Here is a 19076-nt window from a genome sequence, read left to right on the forward strand (position 1 = left end):
CAGGGTAGCCTCGTCTTTATTGAATTTGTTACAGCATTGCTTCTGTTTTATGTTTTGGTTTTTTGGCCAAGGCATAGTGGGATCTTAGCTCCCCGACCAGGGATCGAACCCGCATCCCCTGCATTAGAAGGCGAAGTCTTAACCACTGCACCACCAGAGAAGTCCCAGCTGCTGCTTTCTGCCTTCAGTGATGAAGAAGGCTGGGGAAGCTACTCCCCAACCCCCAGGGGACTATACCCAGGATGGATCCAAATGTTGTGGGGACCCTCAGCTCATCCAACCTTTTTTTGTTTGTTTGTTTGTTTTTGGCCAGGCTGCGCGGCTCGTGGGATCTTAGTTCCCCGACCAGGGATCGAACCTGGGCCCCCGGCAGTGAAAGCACAGAGTCCTAACCACTGGACCACCAGGGAATTCCCAAGCTTATCCAACTTTGAAGGCCCTCTTTAAGAAAAAGAATACAAAATTGGGTAGTGAGGCTTGGAAGGGACTTGTGCGGGTGAGAGATTGTGAAGTTTCACCTTCATCAGCTTTGCAGTGAAATCACCTCTGCACAGGTAGAGAGGACGGCATCTCCAGCCAGCTCCAGCAGCTGCTGAGCCAAAGTGAGACCAGGGGAATCTTCCTGATCCGGCAACCAGTTAAGCTTCCGCTGTATTCCTCCTTTGAAGAATGAGGGGGTGGGGGTCCCAGGATCAAATGATGCCCCTATGTCCCTCCTCTCCTGATGGAGAAGCCAGAGTTGGGGGAGGAGGGAAGGAGCAGACCTGCTCCTTCCCTCCTCCCCCACTACACCACCCACCCCTCTCCCCACCAGGGCCCTGACCTGCGTGGTGAGGAACAGACTTTCAGAGCAGATTAGGAAATGGGAGTTTTCAACTGGACTGGACTTTTGGTTGGAGAAATGTAAAATGGGTTCATGTTCATATCCCACCAAGTCAAAAGTCTTTAAGAATCTGATTACACAGACATTGGCTTGGAGTTTAAGTCGTGCTCTTGCAGAAAAGAATCAAGGGGTCACAAAGCAGGGCTGCCTGTGAGAGAAACATCTCCAGAGCATCGCTGAGAGGCACCCCGAGGCCCAGAGCCTGAACTCCCGGGTGTGCTTCCTGATCCCAAGATTTGCTGGAACTGCGGTGATTGACAAGGCTTTTCACCACTGGGAGCCTCAGTTTCCATGTGTGTAAAATGGGTCGTGTGAGGATTAGGGGTCGTATATGGGGACGTGCTTTTTAGGTCATGGGATCGATGTTCCCTGTGACAGCATGGGTAAGCGCCAGTGTGGCATGCCCTTCTCTGGGTCCAGGACCAGAGACCAAGACTCAGGGGTGGGTGGTAAAGTGCAATGTCCCTGGTGGAGGTGACAAAATGGCTTTAGTTTGGATGGACGAGTCTCTAGACTGTGACAAACAAGCTCCTCTCTGTGGGAACCTGGGTTTCCCAGACATCGCAGTTGTCCTTCTCCCCAGTTTCTCCGCTCCCTTCCCCCTCTGGGAGCAGGGCAAGCCGCCTGTCCCACCCTAATCTCCTTGTCAAAGTCTAGTCACTAACTCACGAGGATGTTGACAAGCAAGATGCCGCTGATCGTAGAGACCTCACTTCACTCTCCTTTGCGTCTCCTCTGGGGCGGGACCTGAAAGATTCCTCCACCTTCTAAATGCTGAGTCAGTACGAGAGTCCCAACAAGGCTACCAGGCTGTGCGCCTTTTCTCTCACAAGGTCCTAACCTCTGCCTGGGTTAGGTTCCCCCGTAAATGGAATTTCGGGAACAGTCATACTGCAGGGAAGGGCCCGGGCTGACTCTCGGTGGAGTTGAGGCTTAGAGAGAGACATCATCTCTTGTCATTCATCCCTCACTCCCTCCTCCCTCCAAATTCAGTGTTTATCTCCTTTTCTTTCCTCTTAAACCAGTCCAACCCCCACTGCTTCCCACAATCCTTTTGAGACACTTTTGACTGCAAAGAACGGAATACCTGATTCAATCTGGCTTAAGCAAAGAAAACAACTTGCTCTCCCATCGTACTGGACTAGCAGGAACTGGTTAAGCCTAGTGAAGGGTAGAGGCTCAAACAAGTGGCAGCAGGACTTAGTCACTGCCCAGCTGTCGGTTCTGCTCCTTCTCTGTGGTGGCAAAACCACTCAGAGTCACATCCTCTCAGCAACCCCAGAGAAGAGATGCAACTTCTGCCCTTGGCTTCTAGCAATGTCTCAACACGAAGCCTTGTTTGCTTCGACTGGGTCACCTGCCTGTCCTTGAAGCAATCCCTGTGGCCAGAGGGATGGAGCGACTGGGCAGGACTGGAGGGAGGTCTGGGGTCAGTTCCACAGGGACTGAGAGTGGGGCAGGGATGGTTGCCCATCATGGAGCAGACGGTTGTTAGGAAGGCAGAACATCCGACGTCCATCACGAGTCATCACGTCAGAAACATTGAGCCTGGGGCCGGGATAGCTGGGCTCAAAGGAAATAGATGACCAATGGGCTGGTCACCCATGGGTGGCTTTGGGATGTTCTCTCCTGTTCTAATGTGCCAGTGGTAGGCTCTGGAAGGGTTGGAGGTAGAGTGTGGGTTTTGGTGAGGTCTTGTCCAGAGATCAGTGGACCTCAACTTCCCCACTTGGGGGCCCCCTTCCCTCAGAATCGGACTCTGGCCTCCACGGTTCCTGGGTCCTGGCCGTAGACAAGCTCTGCTCTTCTTTTCCTTCCTCTCTCCTGCCTATGACCAAGGGATGAGGCCACACCATCCATTTCCAGAGCCTCAGAGACCCTGGTCTTTTCTAGAAGCCTGAAAGGCCTGTAGCTTCCCTGCTTGGTTCCCTGCAGGGAATCAGTAGATCCCCTGAGCAGAGGGGTTTCTGGGCGGGGGGTTGCTGACCCCAGTTCATCTCCCCCTGCCTGGGTCATCTCTAAGGTTCACCCCTTATCTGAAGCCCTCCATGGCAATGCCAGCACTCCGGGGATGGGGGTGTTCGGGCCACCCAGGCCAAAAGGACCACACACCGTGGAATGGAAGAAAGCACACCTTTATTCCAGCCCCCACCCTGCCAGGACCCAGCACCACGGCACACAGCCTGGTGTCCACAGCGCACAGTCCAGATCTCGGTGAACGCGGTCCCACAACGCAGTGTCACAGGTCCCCCAAAGGGGGGTGTCGGGGGTCCACTGCAGGTGGGGATGGGGAGCAGGGCCCCGACCCTGAGGAGCAGCACAGACAAAGGCGCCAGGTGAGCCCTGGGTCAGGGTGCGGCGTCCCGGCTATGGGATGGAAGCAGCAGCAGAGCTGCGGGAGGTCCCTGCTTCGGCCAGCGCTGCTCCTGGCGACAGAGCCATCCCGAAGGCAAGGCCACCCCGAGCGTGGGCTCCTGGCACAGGCCAGCTGGCCGAGGTAGTGTAAACACGTCTGAGGGTGAGGGGTGCCTAGTGGCCAAGCCGGGTGCTCTCTGGGCTGGGAATTGCCCGGGTCCCCGGAACAAGAGGGGTGACCAGATGGAGAGGACTTGGGTCTGAGGGCAGCTGGGCTCTAGGAGACTGACTGGGCCCAGGAGAAAAGGTTCCACAGAAATGGAGGAGAAAGGCAAGGAGAAACTTCCCGGCAGAGAGAGGAGACTAGGGGCAGAGAGGAGACTGGGGCTTAGCTGTTTCCCTCCTCTTCTCTCACCAGCTCTCTGGGGCGGGTGGTACTGCGTTCTCCTGGCTGGGGAGGAGGACAGGCCTCTCCTTTACCAGCTCCTCCCCCCTGTCACTCGCCTTTGAGACTGAGTCCCAGGAACAAGGCTGAGTTGAGGGTGGGAAGGGATCCGCTCAGCCCTGCCCGCCCCGCCTCTGCCCCAAACTGGGTTTGGGCCCCAGGTCATACTCCTCCCACTCTGGGGGTGCCTTGCCCCAGCCTGTCCACACTAATCCTCCTGCACCTAATCCCAGGCCAATTCTTTCCCAAAGCTCCGAGCCTGCCCTTGAGTCCTGGGGCCTAAGTACAGAGAAAATCTGAAGAGAGATGTTTAAGAATGTACATAATTTAAAAAATATCTTGTGTGTGTGTGCATCAGGGTTTTAAAAAAAATCTTGAATTCATCATCTCTGAACTCGGTTAAAAATGTTCTTTAAATTATACTAATTACTCACTATAGCAGCACCACCTTAGTAACCAGAACCTACAAGTGCTGGATTGTAGGTATCTTGTCTGTTCTTCCCCTACCTTTAGGAAGGAGGGGCAGACCATTGAACTTGTGGACTTTACGAGCCAGGCAGAGCGATCTCCAGCAGTGCCTGTAATCCTAACATCAGCTACTCCAGAGTGCTGAGGTCTAACGTCTACAGGCTCTGGACAGGTACATAAGAGCTGTTCAGAAAATCTTGGTGTCTCGGAGTCCACGGGGAGTGGTGGGCACTGCACTCCCCGTGGTGAGAACAGAAAAGCGCAACCCTGGAGAGACGGGACGAGGGGATGGCTGCCCTTTCGCTCCGGCAGGAAGTCAACAATTGCCCCTGTGTGGGGCTTTTGATTTCAGAGAAGAGGGAAATTTGGCAGCCATTTTTACCATGTGGTATCTCTTGATTTCTAAATGTTAGCTCAAAACAAAAACAAAACCACGTCATTGATCAAACGAAACAAGTCTCAGGGCTAGTTTCTAGGCTGGTTTTTATGAAATCTTAGCAGTTCTGAGATTTTAGGGATCCTAGGAACCTTTAGTTCCCTGACTCAGAAACTTTAATGTGCATAGAAATACTCTGAAGGAACTCTGTTAGGGTGTAGATTCTGTTGCAATACGCCTGGGCCTGAGATTCTGCATTGCTAACAAGCTCCCAGGCGATGTCGCTGCTGCTGGCCTACCTACCACACTGTGTGGCGAGGATTTAGTTCATCCTTCCGCCTAGGAAGTCCCTCTGACCGTTCTCTCCCTGCTCAAAGAGGTCTCCAGTTCTGCTTGCACATCTCCAGGGACTGGAGGCTCACCACCTAGTGACAGCCTGCGTGGCTACAGCTGCTGCTAACTTCTGCCAGGTTCTGCAGCAATGGTGAAGGCCACCCAGAGTCCAATATGCCAAGGCTCAGGCTCTGGGACATCAGAGTTCCACAAAAGAAGCTTTACCTGGGGACTTACTGGGATGGGAGGGGTTGATACTTGTCGCAAAGATCTAAGCTGGGAGGATTTTCTGTTCAACTGCCTGCTCAGTGGCGCCCAGTTAAACAGAGAATACTACTATTCCTGGGTGTTCTGGTTAGGAGAGGTTTCGTGGGGTTTGTTTACCTTCGTTTCCCCAAAGCTTTGAAACAAGCTTTGCTCTGCACTTGGGCAAAGTATGTGGCTATGCCACAGAAGAAGGAGGGGGATGGAGAAGCCCTCAAATCCTCAGGCCACACGACACCCCTGCTCTGGTGGAATAGGTGGTCTCCACCTCCTCTGGGGTTGGGACATCCAATCCCAGATCCTCCTTCCTGGGGCCTTTCTGATGGGCTCAGGGTCACTGGGGCTGGAGGCCACGTGCCCAGTGCCCTGTACCCCAAGGCCAACCATTCTGAAGGCCAGCTGTCAGGGCTGGAGGGTATGGAAACCACCTAGGCAGGCCACTCTTCATTTTACCACGGAGGGGAAACCAAGCCCAGAGAGTGCATGAGACTTTCCCAGGGTCACACAGCTGGTTTGCAACCAGCTCTTGCAAAGGCTCAGAATCCTTTGAGGCAGAGCTGGACGGAAGCCACTGGTATTAGCCAGACTTTTGGTCATCTACAGCAGCAACTTTCAGGAAAAGGACCTTCTGGAATAATCCTGAGGGAGAGAGGAGTGTTTCAGAGGGAAACCATGGAAAGGGGTCACGGGGGTTCACCTCAGTAGGGGAGAGTCATTCTCGAGTCTGGACTCCTGGCTCACTCCAGACCTACCGAACCAGGGTCCCTGTGGCTGGGAAATCCCTGGGTTTAGGAACCAGCCTGGGCTCACCAAGTCAGAGAACGACAGGGACACCTGGCTTGAGTGGGACGTTCTGCAGGCAGGCAGGGCTAGGTCCTCAGGCTGGGGAAGAGGTGCCCGTCCTTCAGGAAGCATGTGTGTAGCCCCCGGGGTCTGTGGGGTGTGGGAGCCAAAGGGGCAGTACCTTGTCCCAGGCCCAGCCTCACTTTCCGGAAAACTGGCCAGGCCTCGCCTTCTCCAGCTTCTGGCGCCGCTCAGGCGGGATACTCTGCAAGCTGATGCCATGGTTGCTGGCCCTGTGGCGAAGGGAGGGGCGGCCTCATGGAGGCAGGATAGGCAGTAGGAGGGCGGGGTCCAGTGCAGGGCAGGAGGGGAGGGAGGGCATGGAGGGACCAACTCGGTCATGGCGCGTGAGGGCCGGATCCTCACCCTGGTTGCAGGTCAGGCGGTTTGGGGATGGGCTTGTCGAAGCCGCGTCTGCCCACCAGCCAGTACGTTTCCTCGCAGCCCTTGCCCTGGGGAGACACGGGGGAGGGGAGGACTCAGGCGGATTGAGGTGAGGGCCGGTGGATCTCGAGGCCTCAGTGGAACCGGGCGTGGCGAGTTGTGTCTTCCAGCCCGGCCTCACCTTCAGCTCCGTGCGACCCCGCACTTCGGTCTGGAAGCCCTCGTCTAGGGCGCAGAGAATCTCCACGGTGCTCCGGTTCACGTGGATGCGGTAAGCTGGGACAGCAGGGGACACCGCGAGCTCAGAGGACACCGTGAGCTCAGGACACCCCTCCCGCGCCCCCTCCCCGCCCCTCCCGCCCCGTCACACTCACGCAGCCCGGTGGACTCCATGCGCGAGGCTGTGTTGACCGTGTCCCCAAACAGGCAGTACCGCGGCATGGTGAGGCCCACCACGCCCGCCACGCACGGGCCTGTGGAGACACGCGGCGTCGGTGGGCTGGTTGGCCCGCGCTGAAGCTGGCCTGCTGGCGGCTGGGTGGCACCTAGGGCTCGGGGGGGCCTTATCACCGCATAATCTCCACTGGCTTCCCAAAGAAACCCTCTCAAGCGTACCCTCCCAATTACAATGCGGTGCCTGCTGTGAAAAGGTGGCTTCAAGACAAGTCCCCGCCCCCACCCACTCCACGAGTTTGCCTCCTGTCTAGGAAACCTGGAGCCCGGCCCTAACGAGGGAGATGGGCTGCAGAGCCCGGGAAGGCGCGGAGTTACCCGAGTGCAGGCCGATGCGGATGCGCACGGGCACCTCGGGCATGTGCCGCATGCGGAAGGTGCCCACGGCACTGAGGATGTCCAGAGCCATGTTGGCGATCTCTGCTGCATGCCGCTGCCCGTTCCGTTGGGGCAGCCCTGAGGCCACCATATAGGCGTCCCCGATTGTCTCCACCTGAGGAGAGAATTCAGTACTGAGCACCCGGCCAATGCCAATGTCCCTTGTCGGGAGGCCTAAACTGGGGTGAGTGCAGAGATCCTGGGGAGCCTTCCAGCTGGGGGACTGAGCTGGGGACCGGCAGAGGAGAAAAGGGACAGGAGGGCTGGGAAAGAGGATCGTGCTGGTGACCTCGGGCAGGGGGGTGGGGGCCGGAGAAGCTGAAGGAGGGCTTGCCCCCTACACACCCCACCTTGTAGACATCATGGGAGCCGATGATGGCGTCAAAGAGCGTGTAGAGGTCATTGAGCAGGTCCACCACTTCGATGGGCTCACTCATGGCTGAGATGGTGGTGAAACCCACAATGTCACTGAAGTACAGTGTCACCTCCTCGAAATACTCGGGCTCCACGGGTGTCCCCATCTTCAGCGCCTCAGCCACAGACCTGGGGATGGCAGGTGGTGAGCTCACCTGGAGGCCACCCCAGTCTGGCTGGATTCCAGCTGTCCTCCCCACCCACCTCTCCCCGTAGGCACCCACGGAGGCAGCATCTGTGTGAGCAGCCGGTCTGTCTTCTGCTTTTCCAGCTCCAGCTCCTCGGTGCGCTCCCGGATCAGGTCCTCCAGGTTGCTGGAGTACTGCTCCAGCATCCGCAGCATCGAGTCAATGATGTTCATCTTCCGGCCCTTGTTGATGCTCTTGAACTAGTAGGAGAAGGAAGCTGGTGGGGCCGCTGAGGACCTGGCCGGCCATGCCCCTCTCATGGGGCTGTATTATGCCTGATCCTCTGCCCCCACCCCCTTTCATCTATACCCATCAAGCCCGTGCTGCCCCGTGCTGGGCACTGTGTTTTCACAAGTTATTAGGAGGTCACCTGTTCTGTTAGCAACTGACAAGGCGCTGGAACCAGCCCAGTCTTTGGACTCCCAGGCCAAGGGTCCTTCTCCCTCACTAGGCCAAACACATACTCAATAAATGTCATTTGAATTGAATTAAATATTTCTCCCACCCAGAGATCCATCTTCCACTCCAAAGGCCTCCACAGCCCCCATTCTAATTCTGTCCCCACCAAACCCTTAATCCTCAGATGACCCCTTAGGAAGTAGCCTGGAAGGTCAGAGATCCTGCCAGCTTGCCTTCCTGCAGCCTCCCCTCCCCCACCCCAAGTTGTTGGCAAACGGCCAGCCCAGTCCTTGCCCAGCCCAGCCCCTGACCAGGTCGAAGGTGCGGTCCATGGAGGGCCGAAGTTCCGGCTGCTCTGCCCAGCACTGTTTCATCAGCTGGATGCACTCCATGGGCGCCTGGTCCATGGACACCGAGGGCCGACACAGCGGAGGGGGGCTCTGTACCCTCTTCACCACTTCTGGAGGCATGAAGGGAACAAGAGAGGGGGTGTGCCAGAACAGAAGCCACCTCTGACTCTGGCCTGATTGTTGAAGCTCAAGAGGAGGGGGCTGGAAGGGGAAGCTTCAGTAGGTGGGGAAGTGTAGTGTGGGAGGTGTTGCTGGGAGCAACAGGACCCTGAACTCTGGGGGCCAGGGGCAGTAGGAGGGGCCAGGCAAAGAGACTGACATTTATTGCACGTAAGACAAGTGACGGTTAGAGTGATCAAGTAGCATGCTGTATCCTATACATGATAATATAGATCTGAACCAGATCCATCTGCTCTGTTTCCCCCTTCCCCCTATGGTGCTGCCTCCCTGGGGCCCCTAAGAACCAGAGAGGAGCTTGCTACCACCGTTGGGGCAGCAGGCTGGGTCCAGGGTCGGGACAGAGGAAACCACTGACGTCTGGGTGCTGAAAGGCCGCCCCCTCCCATCCTGATGCTTGGCTCTCCACAGCCCTGACCCTTCAGAACTCAGCTCTAGGGAGTCCCACATAAGTAAGTCTCAGCACCGAGTGAGGCTGGGTCTCTGCCTAACAGCAGGGTGCCTTTCTAGTCCAAAGGCCAGGCGAGGGCGGCCGTACCCTCGGGAGTCAGCTCCAGCATGGCGTAAGGGGCGCTGCGACACACGACCTCTTGCATGATGATGCCCAGACTGAAGACGTCGCCGGCCAGCGTTCCCCGGCGCTCCAGGGCCGGGTCCCGAAGCAGCTCCGGGGCTGTCCATAGCTGATCTGGGGTCGGGGAAGGGGGCGTGGGCACGCGGAGGGCCATAGAGGCGCTAGGGACAGACCCTCCCACACCCTCACCAGAAAGCCCAGGCTCGCACCCGCTCAACTCCCCAGCCTCAGTCTGGCCCTGCTGCCCGCAGCGATCCCCAGGAGAAACTACGAGGAACCCAGAGCAGGTCTCAGAAAGCCGGGCCCTCACAAATAGGACCCGCCCTTTAGACAAAGCGGTGCCGAGAGCAGACTGGGTCCCTTGGGCACAAGCCCCGCCCTTAGGCAAAGCCCCACTAGAAGCAGACCCCCCCTGCAAGGGCAGGAGCTCCGCCCCTCAGGCACAAGTCCCGCCCCCTAACGACTCCCCGCCTCCCCAGTCACGGAGCCAGACCCCCTTCATCTCAGAGGTCACAAGACCTCCGCGGCAGGAGTCCCGTCCGGTGGGTGTGGGATGGACAGAGTGCGAGGGAAGGAGGAAAGGAGAGGGCCTTGAAACAACGGGGATGCGGGGGCTGCTCGGCCGCCCGAGAGGCAGCCGGGGAATCCTACCCTCCGCGCTGGGAGGCTCCGGTAACACCCTCTGCGCTTCCAGCAGTCGCCCATGACCGTGGTCGGTGACTTTAAGCACGAACCTCCCGTCCACCACGCAGTTCCGTGACTTCAGCCGCCCGTGGGCCACGCCTCGATGGTGCAGATACCTTATTCCCTGGAAGGAGTGGCGTCAGGGGCAGCCTCAGCCCACGCGGTTCCCCCCGCCAGCTCCTCCCCGCCGCAGCCCACCCGGTCCCACCCCGACACGCACACCTTGATGAGGTCCAGTAGGAGGGAGGACTTGAACATCCAGTCCAGCTTTATGTCTCTCTGAGCGAGGAGGTCTTGGAGGGAGCCACGGGCACAGTGCTCTGAGACCACAGCCAGCATCCCTTCCCCGGGGGCCGAGGCACCGCCAGCTCCCCCCGCCAGAAAGAGCCCCAGGTAGAGGGCCACGTTCTCATGCCGGAGCTCCCGGATCTGGGGGAGGGGGCGGGAATTAACAGGCCCCGCCTGTTAATTTGGGAGCGAGGTGGGGAGGAGGCTGTTCTTCAGGTCTGTTTTTGATTGGAGGATGGGGTAAAAATGGTGAGCGGAGAGGTCTATAGGGCATGTAGGGGCTTCCTTCTACAGATACCTTCTCTCTCTAGGAAAGACGACACAGTCAAAGGCCACCGTGCAGACACTGAACGTGGTGTTAACTTAAAGTTATGAATGAAAAGACAATTTTGCGCTGGCAAATCAGGACCCAGGCAGTTTCTGATTTATTAACCATAAGACTTTGAACTTCCTGGGTCTTAAGGGAAAACACCTCATGAAGGAAAAGCTCCTGGTACTCACCGCCCCCCCCCCGCCCCCAACTTCTGATATAACCGTCCCTTGAGGGGACAATCAGGCAGACACTGCAGTGCTTTCAAAAATCACCAGAAGTGGCTTATGCTGGTGACTCAGCCCAGGGCTGCTTTGCTTGTTACATCATTGTGCCAGATAGAGGCACCCCCCCGCCCCGCCCCCCACCACGTTAAGGAAGAAGTTGAGCTGTGTCCCAGAGGAGCCAGCAACAAGGCCACACCCACTCGGTGGGACAGAGGCCCTCACAGTCTGGCTGGGAAAATGAGGGCTAGTGGGTGGTGACTGGTGTCCTTTCTAGTTTTTCTTTGGTCCAACAAGGGGCTTCTTTTCATCTTAATGCCTGTTGTTAAACGGTGATTTAGTCCATTAACAACTGGTAGTCCACTTAATGACTTAAGTCATTCTGCAGCTGTGACCAAGAGCTTCTGTGAAGGCATCCGGGAAGGAGGCCAGGCCAAGGCTGTATGGTGTTAGGGCTAAGGGGGGCACTAAGGTTGGAATGACCAGAATAAGCCAGTTTATAGCCTCCTTGCCAACTTTCCACGTCACTCAGTATGCACCAACTAGGCCATTCTGTGCAAGCAGCCTGACAGAACTGGAAACCCATTTATTTTCTAGCATTCACTCAACAAACATTCACTGGATGTCTCTAATGTTCCAGACACTGTGCTGGGTGCTGGAAATATTAATACAATGGAGGGGGAAGGGGAAAAGCCCTCACTCAGCTTACAGTTCAGGGAGGGAGGCAGATAAGAAATAAGCAAGCACACACAGGTGAACAACTACAAATTACGATCAACACCTCCAAGGAAAGGACTAGTGTTATAGGAGAGCATGATAAGAAACCTGCTTTAGAGAGGAGGGGACACTTCACTGAGAGCTCTTCGTCGTCCCTGCCACAGTGGGGTCTACTTGGACTCAGCTGCAAAGAGAAGGCAAGGAGGGAGGAAACGATGGCCACCTCACACCCCATCACAGGCCCACTCTCACCTTGGAGAAGGCCATCTTGGTCGCTGGGCGGATAGCTATGTGCTGTTCCCCCGGGAATTTCTTCAGCCAAACCCAGTCTCCCTGGAGCAGAGACAGGAGTAGGGAACTCGGTTTCTCAAAACCCCATGATGAAAAAAAAAAAAAAAAAAAAAAAAAACCCATGATGTGAGGAGCCGTAGAGAGCCCCCATGTTTCCCTTGGCCCCCTGCCCCAGAACCCATCTTCCATGTGACAAAGAGCTTCAGGAGCAAGGGGTATAACGTCTGCCAGCCCACTTCACAGCCAGCTGCATGAGAGCCCGCCCGTGGGAAAGAGAGGTGCAGAGGCTGTCCTCACCACGCCAGATGCGCTCACCAACAGCCCTATTAAGTGAGCCAACACCACCACAAGTGTCATTGAAATCACAGCCCTCATCACCACCCGCTGCCATAAGAGAGCACTGTGGTGGGCGTCGAGGAGTCTGGGTAGGTCACGCGTTATTACAGACTAACGGTGAAGGATAGACAGCTCCCCTGCAGGCTCTGGGCCTCGCTGTCCTCAGCTGTCCGCAGGGCCAGTTCATGGGAGTGCGGCCCATGCAGTCCCCCAGGGCCCCGTGCTCAGAAGGGCCCGAGCTTGGTTCAGTGATCTGCTGCTGTCATCCTGAATGAACAAAGGGCACACTTCATTTTTATTTTGCCCTAGACCTTGCAGATTATGTAGTTGGCCTTGCCTGTTGATAAAGGATTTGGACTAGGAGGGAATTCTGGGGGTTTGGTACTGACCCCTAAAGAAGATTTGGAAATAAAGGTGGAGACATTTTTAATTGTCACAAAAACTGGGGGCTGTGATCAGTGGACAGAGTCAGAGACAAGTGGGGCTAAACATTCTTCAAGGCATAGGGTCCTGCCCCAAACGACAATAGTGTTCTACTGGGAAATGGCTGCAATGGCCTCTAGGTGACATACTAGGAGTCTCTGCGTTCTCTCCACAACATGACACCCAAGAGCTCTAAATCTCCACTCCCTCTTCATTAGTGGAGCTCTCTCCCAGCGCTCTCTGAATCTGTTCTCATTATCTCCCACCCATCCCACCACATTCAGATCTGCTGACCCCGTGGTTAATGTCCTAATGCCCTTTTGTGACTTTCTTTTTCCCCTCTAAGTCTTGCTGCTCCAGAGTGTAATCTGATTGGGGTAGAAGTGCTGGGTGGGGCCAAGACATGGGTCTGGCTTGAGTCAGAGATTAGCTCAGTCTGGAAGCCCCTTCCTGAACAATCCAATCCTGGAAAAGTCCTCTTTGTGACCATGAGATCACTTCCCAGATGAACCTCTGTCTCAATCTTTCCAGGGAGGCCTGTGCCCTTCAGTAACCCAAAGGCTTGGAGCACTGAGGGGGAGGACGACGACCTCAGTGGCCTCTTCAGGCTACATGCTGGTCCCATCAAACTCCCCACCGTCAGGCCTCTAGTCTTTAGGCCACTGTGATTAGCCTTTGAAGAGCCCTCACCCGGATAATGGCTAAGGGAAAATCCCCCAGCAGGAAGGATTCCCAGATGCTCCCCTTTGAGGAGGAATCCATGAAGTCTCCCTAGTTCCCATTCTGGGCTCCTATCCCCATTTCCTGGACTCTGCAAGATACGACGCGACTCCAGGAACGTAGCTCGGCCTGCCTGGGTCTCAGGCTCACCTCATAGAGGCCAACGTTGGTGTAATCCGGGATCTGGCTGTGGATGCTGCGAACGTCTGACAAGCTGCGGGCGGCCAGACTCCATCGACTCCCCTGGGCCACCTGGAGGGTAGAGGTCAGTGCATGCGGTCAAAATATACTATGGGGTCAGGGTCCTGGGTTGAGGTCAGGCTTAAATCTGGGGATTAAAGAGGGGAAGGGAAGAAATCTTAGTTCGGGAAGGTGATAATGACATTACTTCCCAAGTACACGACACTTCAGAGCTTACAAAACAAACATATTCATTTTCTGTTGGAGCTTCACCCTATCCAAGGAAAGCGGTCAGGACTGGGGCTGTTATCCTCATTGCACACATGAGGGCATTGATCCCAGCACTCAGACCTGGGACGGAGCAAAGGCAGAAACCAGGCCTTCCCAGGTGGGGGCTGGGGTGAGGGCTGGCCCAGGCAGGGGACCGAACACATAGGGGAGGACAGCTGGGTTCTGGCTCCCCTCCTCCCCCACCTTCCGAGCGCTGCCCCTCTGCGGGGGGAGGAAGGTGACGTCATCCAGAGTCAGGATGATCTTGTTGGGGCCGGAGACCATTTGGATGTGAAGTAGCCGGTGCCTGGTAGAGAAAGGAGGGCATCTTTGCAAAGGGGACCAAGGTCCATGAGAGGAGGCCAGTGGGGGGAAATGCTGGTTCAGGGGAGGGCAGTCATCCGCAAACCAGACCCCCCCTGGGACTCTGCCAGCCCTCCAGGACTCCTTCCTTCTCCCCCTCTCCAAAAAACATCCTCCCTCCTTCTACTCTTGAGTGGGCCCAGCCTGCTGCACAGTTGCATTTCTGGCAGGTGGAGAGCCAAGCTCCTCTCCTACTTACCCTACTCACCTAAAATAATGGGCCAGGAAGGCCCCTGTCAGCCCCATCAAAACCACCAGGAGGAAGCCGATAAAGACGACGCCGGGCTCCACTCCTGGAGGGGCAGTGAGAGGAGAGATGCTGAGGACTGTAGCAGAGGGGAGGCATCCTCTCTAGCAGAGGTCCCCAGCCCCCGGGCCGCAGACCGCTACTTGTCCGCGCAGCCTGTCAGGAACCCGGCCGCACAGCAGGAGGTGAGCGGCGTGAGTGAGCGAAGCTTCATCTGCCGCTGCCCATAGCTGGCATCACCCCCCCGCCCCGCCCCCGTCCGTGGAAAAACTGTCGTCCACGAAACAGGTCCCTGCTGCCAAAAAGGTTGGGGACCGCTGCTCTCTAGGGAAGAATGCGGTCACGTCAAATCTTGGAGGCTCCAGAAAAGGGGGATGGGAGCCCATAACAGGATCTAGGGAAAGGTCATGGGGTCCTGCAAAGGGCGGGGCGGGGGGTGGTCTGGGAATGCTAGAAAGGTTCCAAGAGGGTTCCAGGGGCTCAGCAAGACAGGGGTCCTGCACAAGCCAGGGGTCTCTGAGGAGGACCTGGAAGGGCCTCCAACAGGAGTTACAGGATGAGAGTTCACCACTTTGTGGAGGGTTCATGGTCACTGTCCCAGCGTGGGCTGGGATGTTCGCCCTCACCTCCGTTGCAGATGACGTCTGGGTCGAACCAACACGAGGGGTCGGGCCCAGGCCCCCGTCCCCCTCTAGGAAAATGCACCGGGGTTCCGGCGGAGCGGAAGAAGCCCCGGGTGGGGTTCAGCACGTATGTGGTGAACAGCCGGTCCCCAGCTGCATCCGTGTCCAGCAGCACAAAGGAGGGCTCCTCGGCTCCTCCCAGGGCCCCACAGAAGCCGGGGACCTGGGCATCCCGGACGTGGCGGGCCACGGCTGCTCCGGACACCCAGCCGCCACCTGCAGCCGCCCGCGCTCGCGCCACGCCCCCGGCCAACAAGAAGACCGAGTCATAGATGGTGCCGAAGAGAGGGGATACCTGGGGAGGAAGGGTAGGGGGTTCAGGTTTCGGGGTCACGGCCCGTAAATAGATGGGGACTTACTGTCTCCGCTTATCCTTTCACTGGGCCCTTCGAGTCCTTCAAGCCCTGTGTGTTTTGACTGTTCGCATCTCCTAGTTAGTGGTTCCATATCCCTCCTCATTGGCTCTCTCTTCCTCTCTCCCCAATTGTCTATCCCACCCCTTTTTGCCACTGCCCTTTCCTCTTTTCAGTATTCTTACGCTCTTCTTATCACCTGTTACTTCTAACTCCAATACCTACATCTCCTCTCTTCCCTCTCCTTTTGGTTGCCCTGCATATATTTTGAAAATCATTACCTACCATTCATTGAAAGCCTTCTTTCTCATCTTTTGGTTGGCTTCTATTTTCTATCTTTAGGTCTTTTCTTTTCCCCAAGGCAACCACCTGATCTCCCGGAGCTTCTCTATTATTCCCAGTTCCCATCTCTCACAGCGCCAGGCACTGTTGTAGAGCACTAGGGATATATCAGGGTACAAGACAGAGTCCCTATCTCGAGGAATCTTTCCTTTAGTGGGGGGAGACAGACAGGGATGTTAATGCAGTGTAATGAGTGAGGGGAGGGGTAACTGAGGGAGCTGAGGAGACAGAAAAGATGCCCAGCCCAGGCTGGGGGAGGAGGAAGACGCTTCCAGAAGTGACCATCCCTCAGGGGACGAATCCGAAATATCTGGGGGAGTGTAGGGACAGGAGAGAGGGAACAGTACACCCAGTAGCACAGAAGCAAAAGAGAAGGTCACATCTGGGGAACCCAAAGTAGCTCGGTCTGGCTGAAGTTCAAGAAAGAAGGAAGAGAGAGGAAGACATGAGACCTGATAAACCAAGTGAAGAGACCTGTATCTATCCAGGGCAAGAGAAGCCACTGGGAGACTTTGGATGGGGGAGTGACACAGTCAGATGTGTCAGATTTCTGAAGTTCACTCTGCTGGGTGGAGAAAGGCCTGGGGTAGGTAAGTGTTGAAGCAGAGACCACTTGGGAGATTTATTTGGGGATTTGGACCAGAGGTGCTGTGGCCTGAACCAGGGGTGTGACAGTGAGGATGGAGAGAGTAGATGGATTCAAATGACCTTTGGGAAGCATAAGTGACAGAACTTGGTGTCTGGATGTTGGGGGAAGGGTTAGAGGAATCAAGGGTGACTCCCAGGGGTCTCACTTGGGCAGCTAGGTGAAAGGCTATGCTACTTACTGAGAACTGAAGAGGGTTTTCCCCACCATTTCCCCCACCTCTATTTCCCCACCTGTCCTCCATCCCATCTCACCACTGTTCTCAGGGAATCCTGGATATTAGCTGCTTGATGGGAATAAGCTGTGAATCTAGATGGTTATAGAAGCCCTTGCTCCACCTAGGGACCTTTCTACTTCTCACAAGATGTAAGGCTCTCAAAAAGTTAAGACCACTAGGTGAAGCCCCAGAGGAAACACCTCTGAACTGGGCATGGAGGCTGGATCTGTATTCTCCCTCCTTCCTGCTCTCTTAAGAACACCGGTTGTTTAATACAGACTGTATGTCATGGCCGTGTTGGAAGTGGGTTTACTTTAAAGTAGACTGCAAAAGATGCTGCAGTGCAGAGTTTGTTAGCGTTTGCTCTTTGGAGCTGACCTTGAGAGGTCTCATTGCCAACTCTCTGGAAGCAATTCCAATACACAAAGATACTCCAAGCAAGGCCAGAGCCTTTACATCACCCAGGACATGCAGAGCTGCTGGTTATTCTCTCCCTACTGGCCTCCTACTCCCTCCTATTGACTGCATCCTCCTCTCATTCCGTCGACTCTATCCACTTCTCTTTCCATTGCCTCCAGCCTCCATCTCCCCTTTTTGGCTATTCTCTGCTCTCTTCCCCTCTTCCCTCCTCCCTGGTCCCTCTACCTGCTGCAGATTGAGGTCAGGGGGCAGCTCCTGATGCTCTTGGGCCCTGTGCAGACTGTCCAGCACGCTGCCTCCCGTGGGACAGTGACGCGTGAGGGTGAGCACCGCATCGTGGGCCTTGCGAAGCTGTGAGCTGTTGGCGAGCACGGCCAAGGCGTCCGGGCCCGGAGACAAGGCGTAGTGCAGCGTGTCGAAGGGCAGGAAGACCAGGGAACCATCAGCCAAGCCCAGCTCCTCTGCAGCCTCCAGCAGGCAGCGCTGCTCCTCACCGCCCAGCAGGACCGAGTGCATCACCATGATCACTGCTGCGGACACAGAGGCTCCTCTCGGTGCTCTGTCCTTTGCTCGCTGGACGGCCGACCCCCCGCATCCTGCAGGGGAGCCTACCTCTGACTCTGGGTCCACCTTGGACCCTCCTCAGGGCCTCCCGGGCTCCAGACAGGTCCGAGGGCTCCATAGAGGTCACCAGGGCAACGGGCAGACCCCGGGCCCTGAGCGCAGTAGAAAGTGCGCGTCCCGCCTCCACCCACAGGTCCTGGGGGGCGGTGACCACGGCCACGTGCGCCCAGCGGAACGCGCGCAGCAGGGCGTAGAGCGCATCCGCCGCGGGCGTCACCGCGGGAGCCGAGGTGCCCGCCGCCCGCATTCCGGGGCAGCCCCAGGGAACCAGGGCGATCCCCGCCTCTTGAGCTAGTAGCTCCGCCGGCCGGCAGGCTGCGGGGTTCACCGGCCCCACGAGGCCCGAGACGCGGGTGAGCGCGGAGGACACCGCCCCCAGCGAGCCCGGCGTCCGGCACGGCTCGGGCAGCAGCGCGACCTCGAAGCGGGGGCCGTCCTCCAGGGCAGCTTCGTGGTTCAGGCGGGCGGCGGCCAGGCGGGCGGCCAGGTCCGGGCGGGCACGGGCGAAGATGGGGTCGCAGGCCCAGGGGCCCAGCACCCCAACTGTGAACACAGCGGAGAGGGCGGGGCGCGGCAGGAGCAGCAGCGGCAGCAGCAGCAGGGGGCGCAGCAGAGGCCGGGGCCGGGACGGCGTCCCGGGAAGGCCGGGCGGAGACGGAGCCTCCCGCGTGGGGGCGCAGAGCCCGGGGTCCCGAAGCCCACCCGCGAGGAGGGCGCGGGCGGTCATTGCCGGCTTCTGGGAGCATAAACAGAGCAGCATGAGAGGACGCGACCCCCAGGGCTCTCTTAGGGCTCTCCGCAACCCCCAAGGTTCTCAAAGCCCAATTAACCCACGGCTTGTCTATGCTTCCACACCCCCCTCCGCGGGCTTGGACGACTATATGGGGTCAGGGGCATAGCCTGGAAGCACCCCCTTTCCCCCCCGCTTTGCTCTGCTTCCCGCTCCTCCTTGTCTGCCCCTCTCCCTCTCTTAGAGCTGTCAGGGGTCAGTGGGGACACTCCCATTCCCTTCCATGGTCTCTTTCCGGCAGGAAAGACCTGGAGTCCGTGTGGAGGGGGCTCTGCCACTCACCGGAAAGTCCGGGGCTCGGGCCAGGGCCGGGGCTCGGGGTCACAGGGCCGATCCTTCTGACGCCCTCCCACGGGTCTCCTTTGCCAGGGCCCAGGGCGGGGGTGTGGGAAGAGCCGGCCAGAGCCCTTAATCTCCCCAAGCTGATTAGGGTCTCTTAAGCAGGCAGGGAGGGGCCGGTGGAGGATGGGGCGCCCTGGGGTGGGTTCTGTCCTAGCTTCCAGGCAGCCAGCCAGATTCTTTCCCCTGCCTGCGTCCCAAGCCCCCCACCATAACCCCCAGCATAGAAGCAGCCGCAGGTCCCCCTGTCAGGCTGCTGCCACATTACCCTGCCCAGCCTGGGAAGCACCACTATGTGCCCATGGAGACCTGGGGGTGACCAGTC

The 19076-nt window shown here is 57.3% G+C and overlaps 1 protein-coding gene across 1 annotated transcript; it reads right to left on the bottom strand.

Moving 5' to 3' along the window:
* Window positions 1-3003: 3003 nt before the first annotated feature.
* On the bottom strand, window positions 3004-18349 carry GUCY2D (guanylate cyclase 2D, retinal). Its single transcript, XM_032618111.1, has 19 exons — window positions 17611-18349; window positions 17224-17528; window positions 14964-15315; window positions 14299-14383; window positions 13932-14034; window positions 13428-13529; window positions 11760-11840; window positions 10191-10397; window positions 9936-10092; window positions 9249-9398; window positions 8495-8643; window positions 7821-7984; window positions 7533-7725; window positions 7123-7297; window positions 6726-6824; window positions 6533-6627; window positions 6334-6419; window positions 6089-6200; window positions 3004-5763 (listed from the first exon to the last, which is right to left on the bottom strand). The coding sequence occupies exons 1-18, from the start codon at window positions 18347-18349 to the stop codon at window positions 6107-6109; spliced, it is 3336 nt and encodes a 1111-aa protein (XP_032474002.1). The 3' UTR covers window positions 3004-5763; window positions 6089-6106.
* Between the last annotated feature and the right edge of the window lie 727 nt (window positions 18350-19076).

This window comes from Phocoena sinus, chromosome 20 (genome assembly GCF_008692025.1).
Source record: "Phocoena sinus isolate mPhoSin1 chromosome 20, mPhoSin1.pri, whole genome shotgun sequence".
NCBI lineage: Eukaryota > Metazoa > Chordata > Mammalia > Artiodactyla > Phocoenidae > Phocoena > Phocoena sinus.

Bases quoted from the DNA above. Each gene is read 5' to 3' on its own strand.
- GUCY2D (XM_032618111.1), bottom strand. From the start codon at position 18,349: ATGACCGCCCGCGCCCTCCTCGCGGGTGGGCTTCGGGACCCCGGGCTC. The intron at 9,399-9,935 runs GTAGGATTCCCC...CCCCGACCCCAG, and splicing joins GGAGCCTCCCAGCGCGGAGG to ATCAGCTATGGACAGCCCCG. The intron at 6,628-6,725 runs GTGAGTGTGACG...CTGCTGTCCCAG, and splicing joins CATGGAGTCCACCGGGCTGC to CTTACCGCATCCACGTGAAC.